Source organism: Procambarus clarkii, chromosome 49 (genome assembly GCF_040958095.1).
Source record: "Procambarus clarkii isolate CNS0578487 chromosome 49, FALCON_Pclarkii_2.0, whole genome shotgun sequence".
Classification (NCBI taxonomy): Eukaryota; Metazoa; Arthropoda; class Malacostraca; order Decapoda; family Cambaridae; genus Procambarus; species Procambarus clarkii.
This window is the reverse complement of record NC_091198.1, coordinates 23313808-23322107: the sequence shown is the minus strand read 5'-3', so window position 1 is coordinate 23322107 and position 8300 is coordinate 23313808. Positions and strand designations below refer to the sequence as shown.

The 8300-nt window shown below is 50.4% G+C and overlaps 1 protein-coding gene across 1 annotated transcript in view; it reads left to right on the top strand.

The window, feature by feature from the left end:
• The first annotated feature begins 915 nt into the window (after window positions 1-915).
• The window catches only part of LOC138351439 (golgin subfamily A member 6-like protein 22), an 8739-nt gene continuing 1354 nt past the window's right edge, over window positions 916-8300 (top strand). The window contains exons 1-2 of the mRNA XM_069303263.1: window positions 916-1027; window positions 5914-5977. Coding sequence (XP_069159364.1) covers window positions 916-1027; window positions 5914-5977 — 176 coding nt within the window. The remainder of the gene's footprint in view (window positions 1028-5913; window positions 5978-8300) is intronic.

The following is an 8300-nucleotide window of genomic DNA, read 5'->3' as shown; positions in this document are numbered from 1 at the left end:
GTAACTGTTTTGATCTTATTTATGGTGCCTGAAATACAGAGGGTAAAAATTTCAGGGAAATTGGACTGATACTAACGAAGATACGAGAGAGAGCTAAGGCGGAGGACAAGCGCTGGAGCTTGGTAACTAAATTACTGTATTGAACTACATTTGAAATATGATTATTTTTAAATTTTAGAGGGATTGGAATGATAGTATTCATTATACGACAGGGGACTAAGGTGGGGGGAACGTGAGCTAGAACATGCTTACTAACATGATTTATTTGTGTAAAACTGACTTGCTTAATGAAAAGGAGCAAACATACGATGTTGGAAAATAGTTGAACTGAACTGAATGAAAGGAGAGAGAGAGAGAGAGGAGGGACGGTCCAGATATTATGAAGAAGATAAGATAAGATAAGAGCCGACTGGCTGGCCGGGCGTAAGGTAAATAAAGGTGACGCGAGAGATTGCGAGGTAAGGGGGGAGGGAGGGGGGTGTGATGTACGAAACCCTGAAAACCATGACTTACACAGGTGATTTTCTAAATTTACATGAAAACTATGGCTTACACAGACGGATTTTGTAAGTTGAAAACATGTAAAACATGTCCGTAGAGTTCTCCTGGAAGCCCTAAAGAGCTACATACGTTACTTGAATTTGTCCCATAAGGCCTTAACAAACTTCTATGTCTCGGAAATTATTTTTCTCATAAGAACTTTAACAAACTAGTATGACATTATTTTTCATTATAAGAATTCCCTAATTCCAAATCTGTGACTCCCCAAATTCACCTGAAAACCCTAAAGCGCTACAGAACATTTTTTCCCCCAGAAAAAAAAATGTTCTGTGGCGCTTACATTCCACAGGGGTCCTCCGCCCAAAAAAAAAAATGTTCTGTGGCACTTACACCCTACTACTGCCAGGTACAGCCATGTACAGCCAGGTACAGCCGGGTACAGGCGGATACAGCCGGGTACAGCCAGGTACAGCCGGGTACAGCCAGGTACAGCCGGATACAGGCGGATACAGCCGGGTACAGCCAGGTACAGCCGGGTACAGTCAGGTACAGCCAGGTACAGTCATGTACAGCCGGGTACAGGCGGATACAGCCGGGTACAGCCAGGTACAGCCGGGTACAGCCAGGTACAGCCGGGTACAGCCAGGTACAGCCGGGTACAGGCGGATACAGCCGGGTACAGCCAGGTACAGCCGGGTACAGTCAGGTACAGCCATGTACAGCCAGGTACAGTCAGGTACAGCCGGGTAGAACCGGGTACAGTCAGGTACAGTCAGGTACAGCCGGGTACAGTCAGGTACAGCCGGGTACAGTCAGGTACAGCCGGGTACAGTCAGGTAAAGCCGGGTACAGTCAGGTACAGCCGGGAACAGCTGGGTACAGCCAGGTACAGTCAGGTACAGCCGGATACAGGCAGGTACAGCCAGATACAGCCAGGTACAGTCAGGTACAGCTGGGTACAGCCAGGTACAGTCAGGTACAGCCGGGTACAGTCGGATACAGCCGGGTACAGCCAGGTACAGTCTGGTACAGGCAGGTACAGCCAGATACAGCCGGGTACAGTCAGGTACAGCCGGGTACAGACGGGTACAGGCGGATACAGCCAGGTACAGTCAGGTACAGCCGGGTACAGACGGGTACAGGCGGATACAGCCAGGTACAGTCAGGTACAGCCGGGTACAGTCAGGTACAGACAGGTACAGTCAGGTATAGCCGGGTACAGTCGGATACAGCCAGGTACAATCATGTACAGCCGGGTACAGTCAGGTACAGCCGGGTACAGTCAGGTATAGCCGGGTACAGCCGGGTACAGCCGGGTACAGGCAGGTACAGCCGGGTACAGCCGGGTACCGACGGGTACAGGCGGATACAGCCAGGTACAGTCAGGTACAGCCGGGTACAGACGGGTACAGGCGGATACAGCCAGGTACAGTCAGGTACAGCCGGGTACAGTCAGGTACAGCCGGGTACAGCCAGGTACAGCCATGTACAGCCAGGTACAGCCGGGTACAGGCGGATACAGCCGGGTACAGCCAGGTACAGCCGGGTACAGCCAGGTACAGCCGGGTACAGGCGGATACAGCCGGGTACAGCCAGGTACAACCGGGTACAGTCAGGTACAGCCAGGTACAGTCATGTACAGCCGGGTACAGGCGGATACAGCCGGGTACAGCTAGGTTCAGCCGGGTACAGTCAGGTACAGCCAGGTACAGTCATGTACAGCCGGGTACAGGCGGATACAGCCGGGTACAGCTAGGTACAGCCGGGTACAGCCAGGTACAGCCGGGTACAGCCAGGTACAGCCGGGTACAGGCGGATACAGCCGGGTACAGCCAGGTACAGCCGGGTACAGCCAGGTACAGCCGGGTACAGCCAGGTACAGCCAGGTACAGTCAAGTACAGCCGGGTACAGAATGGGATGCTTTAGTGCAAATATTTTGATCACACCGAGAGGCACTTCCCCGAGCACTCAAGTGCCTCCAGAATTACTCGAGTGTAATTTCCAAGACACAGAAGGAGAGAGTATACCAATGTAAACTATTTTAACCTCGAGCAGACACAGCGAGGAGACAGTGACCACCCGGCCCAGTCAATCCTCCCCCGGCTAGCCTCTGTTCACCCAGCAGTGAATGGAGACGTATACCAATGTATACTATTTAAACCGCGAGCAAACACAGGGAAGAGGCACAGCTGTAAACTACATACCAAGGTAAACCTGTGAACTACTGACCCTTAAAGCCCAAGACTCAAGCAACCACAGGCTCCAAACTCCCGATAGTATGCCTATTTTCTGCTACGTGAACAGCGGCAGTAGGTGAAAGAAAATGTGCCCAACCACTTCCACCTCACCCAGGAACCGAACCCGGGATCCTGGAGTGTGAGTCGACAACTCAGCTACTGTAAAGAGTAGCGAAACTCGATCCTAGAAATTTGAATGATTGAGCCGTATACACACATTAATACACATACACATACATATTAACACATATATACATAGACACATAGAATCAGCGGTATATGCCAAAGTAGCCAAGGGCCGAATTGGGTCACGAACCTTAAGGAAACGAGGCATTCGAGTGACATGTTCACCCTGTTCAATACACTCCTGAGTACGCAGGCTCGGAATGGCACACCTGTCTAAAAATTTCATCGGATTGGAACCAAAATCATGGAAGGGGGTATATATATATCCTGTGTCGTCAGGAAGTCAGTATGTATCCCCCTGTGTCGTCAGGAAGTCAGTATGTATCCCCCTGTGTCGTCACGAAGCTGCTATGTATCCCCGTGTGTCGTCACGAAGCTGCTATGTATCCCCGTGTGTCGTCACGAAGCTGGTATGTATCTCCGTGTGTCGTCACGAAGCTGGTATGTATCTCCGTGTGTCGTCACGAAGCTGCTATGTATCTCCGTGTGTCGTCACGAAGCTGCTATGTATCCCCGTGTGTCGTCACGAAGCTGGTATGTATCCCCGTGTGTCGTCACGAAGCTGCTATGTATCCCCGTGTGTCGTCACGAAGCTGGTATGTATCACCGTGTGTCGTCACGAAGCTGGTATGTATCTCCGTGTGTCGTCACGAAGCTGCTATGTATCCCCGTGTGTCGTCACGAAGCTGGTATGTATCACCGTGTGTCGTCACGAAGCTGGTATGTATCACCGTGTGTCGTCACGAAGCTGGTATGTATTGGTTATCAATACTCATCTTTACTGCTAATAGAAGGAAAACAGATATATGTAACCATTAATAACCAGTGTTACCATCTGAGGCCTCACTGTTGGTTCCAGCTGCTGCCTGGAACCTCACTGTCGTGTCCAGCTGCTGCCTGGAACCTCACTGTCGTGTCCAGCTGCTGCCTGGAACCTCACTGTCGTTTCCAGCTGCTGCCTGGAACCTCACTGTCGTTTCCAGCTGCTGCCTGGAACCTCACTGTCGTGTCCAGCTGCTGCCTGGAACCCCACTGTCGTGTCCAGCTGCTGCCTGGAACCCCACTGTCGTTTCCAGCTGCTGCCTGGAACCCCACTGTCGTGTCCAGCTGCTGCCTGGAACCCCACTGTCGTGTCCAGCTGCTGCCTGGAACCCCACTGTCGTTTCCAGCTGCTGCCTGGAACCTAACTGTCGTTTCCAGCTGCTGCCTGGAACCTCACTGTCGTGTCCAGCTGCTGCCTGGAACCCCAGTGTCGTGTCCAGCTGCTGCCTGGAACCCCACTGTCGTGTCCAGCTGCTGCCTGGAACCCCACTGTCGTGTCCAGCTGGTGTCTGGAACCCCACTGTCGTGTCCAGCTGCTGCCTGGAACCCCACTCTCGTGTCCAGCTGCTGCCTGGAACCCCACTGTCGTGTCCAGCTGCTGCCTGGAACCCCACTGTCGTGTCCAGCTGGTGTCTGGAACCCCACTGTCGTGTCCAGCTGCTGCCTGGAACCCCACCGTCGTGTCCAGCTGCTGCCTGGAACCCCACTGTCGTGTCCTGCTGCTGCCTGGAACCTCACTCTCGTTTCCAGCTGCTGCCTGGAACCCCACTGTCGTTTCCAGCTGCTGCCTGGAACCTAACTGTCGTTTCCAGCTGCTGCCTGGAACCTCACTGTCGTGTCCAGCTGCTGCCTGGAACCCCACTGTCGTTTCCAGCTGCTGCCTGGAACCCCACTGTCGTGTCCAGCTGCTGCCTGGAACCCCACTGTCGTGTCCAGCTGCTGCCTGGAACCTCACTGTCGTGTCCAGCTGCTGCCTGGAACCCCACTGTCGTTTCCAGCTGTTGCCTAGAACCTCACTGTCGTGTCCAGCTGCTGCCTGGAACCCCACCGTCGTGTCCAGCAGCTGCCTGGAACCCCACTGTCGTGTCCAGCTGCTGCCTGGAACCTCACTGTTGTTTCCAGCTGCTGCCTGGAACCCCACTGTCGTTTCCAGCTGCTGCCTGGAACCTAACTGTCGTTTCCAGCTGCTGCCTGGAACCTCACTGTCGTGTCCAGCTGCTGCCTGGAACCCCACTGTCGTTTCCAGCTGCTGCCTGGAACCCCACTGTCGTTTCCAGCTGCTGCCTAGAACCTCACTGTCGTGTCCAGCTGCTGCCTAGAACCTCACTGTCGTGTCCAGCTGCTGCCTGGAACCCCACTGTCGTTTCCAGCTGCTGCCTGGAACCCCACTGTCGTGTCCAGTTGCTGCCTGGAACCCCACTGTCGTTTCCAGCTGCTGCCTGGAACCCCACTGTCGTTTCCAGCTGCTACCTGGAACCTCACTGTCGTGTCCAGGTTCTGTTGCAGTGAGTTGTGGGAGTAGATGAACAGTGTGGGTGTGAGGAGAGTGGGGAGGGGGAAGTAGGGGGGGGGTAGAGAAGGGGGTAGGGGAAGAGGAGGCACTTCCTTTGACTTTTCCCCTACTCGACAGCTGTCTCCTCCCCCCCCCCCCTCCCCGCCCCCGATCAACGAAAAACACATTAAACAAAAAAATCCTTTTACATGTAAACTCATTATAGGAATTACAACCAAAAAACACAACAGCTTAATTATATTTAACAATTAACATTTAAGACTCTTCGTCCTATTTTCCAGTAATGAGCATAAAGCAAGAATTTCTAGAGTTCCTTCCAGACTCCTTAATTGTCTCTCGTCTCGTTAATGAACGTGAAAAGTTGAAAGAAAAAAAAAATGATAACAGGACACATGAATATGACGCTACGTGTCATTAATCAAGAAACAAACACTAAGACAGTATGACTACGTATCATTTAGAAGCCGAACCACTGGGACTAGCAGGGGATCGAGCTGGGGTATGCAACGAAGTCTTCACTCTATGGACCTGGCTCAACGCTTAGGTAACCACCCAGTTATCCACATATCCCAGTTATCTCAAAGCTTTGCAAAATCACCAAGATAACAACAAATAATGGCAATTACTTTCAGCTTGATTACTTGAATTATCAGGAAAAGCTGATTTCACTATTGGTGTTAAACAGAAAGAGTTCAGATCTCTTCAGAGCGACAGCAGGTGCGACATTGACAGCTGAAGGAAATGCTTCGAACCACAACCCGATGGATTTGCCACCGTTAAAGATGCAGCTGTTTTATCCAACCAGAAATCTGTGACTGCAAGCAACTCAGCTAACCCATGATTTTTAGTGGACTGGCTGATTCCATCACCACGTTTGGACGTATTGAAGACCCAACCACACACCAGAAGATGAGGAGACGTCGACATTTCGGTCCGTCCTGGACCATTGTCAAGTCGATGGTCTTGATAATGGTCCATTATCCACTCTCTCTTGGACGTATTAGTCGTGTGGAGATGCTGGTGTGTCATCACCAGGCAACGACCACGGAGTGTGGGACCCAGTACATCAAGACCCTTATATCCAGGCCACAAGAAATTGAAATTGTAGACTGTGTCGACATATGTTTCCAAGTGTGGCGCACAGGAAGTGCCTGGGAGAGTAGTGAACTCGGTAATAATCGACTCCCATTGTGAAGACATCCATTCCTAATTGGAGAGAGAGAGAGAGAGAGAGAGAGAGAGAGAGAGAGAGAGAGAGAGAGAGAGAGAGAGAGAGAGAGAGAGAGAGAGAGAGAGAGAGAGAGAGAGAGAGAGAGAGAGAGAGAGAGAGAGAGAGAGAGAGAGAGAGAGAGAGAGAGAGAGGGAGAGAGAGAGAGAGAGAGAGAGAGAGAGACAGAGAGACAGAGAGAGAGACAGACAGAAAGAGAGAGAGAGAGAGAGAGAGAGAGCGAGAGAGAGAGAGAGAGAGAGAGAGAGAGAGAGAGAGAGAGAGAGAGAGAGAGAGAGAGAGAGAGAGAGAGAGAGAGACTGACAGACAGGCAGACAGACAGACAGACAGACAGACAGACAGACAGACAGACAGAGACAGACAGAGGCAGAGACAGAGAGAATACTATCGAGACCTCGTTAGCCTGTATAAACAGCACAGGGAATTAGACAAGCGGAGTGTACTCTCTCAACCACTGTTCATTGCCCAACCAGGTGCGTCAGGCAGCTTGTCACAGTCACTGCCATTGGGTCTGCCACTGCCCTCCACCCTGCCTCCTAAACACCAGGAGATATACTTATTCTGGGTCGAAATGAAATTAAAATATATCACCAACTCTACCATGTATTATTTCCAAAAGGAATATGTTTGCTCGTGCTCAGTAAACATACATAATTCAATATGTAAATACCTACATATACATATCACAGAGAGAGGTACCTGGTACCACTATTATGGGTACCTGGTTGTTAAACTATTCGGCGGATCGTGTTCCAGGGAAAATTAGAATTAAGGACCTGCCCGAAACGCTAAGCGTGCTAGTGGCTATACAAGAATGTAAATCTTATATATATATATATATATATATATATATATATATATATATATATATATATATATATATATATATATATATATATATATATATAAAATATACATCCACTGTTGCACAAATTCAGGAAAAGGATTTTGTTTTAAATATTCTATAAAAAAGTAATATTCAGTAGTTATTATATCCATATTACTGTAAAATTTTATGCGTCAGGAAGTTGATAAACAGGAGAAAGTGTCTGAAATACATGTTTACATTCCACCACGGTCCACGACTAATAGACAGAGGATTTTCTACCCTCGGGGAGGGGGCAGTACTGGATCACAGTGTAAAGGAACTTTGTAATCGCCTTGCTTGCCTGGGTCTTGAAGGATTACTGAGGCACCAAACTTGCTAATGGGCTCATGATACTTGCATGGGCGTTCACTCCCATGGTGAGGTGTTGAGACCTTCTCACTCCCATGGTGAGGTGTTGGGACCTTCTCTCACTCCCACGGTGAGGTGTTGAGACCTTCTCTCTTCCGTGGTGAGGTGTTGAGACCTTCTCTCTCCCATGGTGAGGTGTTGAGACTCTCTCTCTCCCATTGTGAGGTGTAGAGACTCTCTCTCTCTCTCCCATGGTGAGGTGTTGAGACCTTCTCTCTCCCATGGTGAGGTGTTGAGACCTTCTCTCTCCCATGGTGAGGTGTTGAGACCTTGTCTCTCCCATGGTGAGGTGTTGAGACCTTGTCTCTCCCATGGTGAGGTGTTGAGACCTTCTCTCTCCCATGGTGAGGTGCTGAGACCTTCTCTCTTCCATGGTGAGGTGTTGAAACCTTCTCACTCCCATGGTGAGGTTCTGAGACCTTCTCTCTCCCATGGTGAGGTGCTGAGGCCTTCTCTCTCTCTCTCTCTCTCTCTCTCTCTCTCTCTCTCTTCTCTCTCTCTCTCTCTCTCTCTCTCTCTCTCTCTCTCTCTCTCTCTCTCTCTCTCTCTCTCTCTCTCTCTCTCTCTCTCTCTCT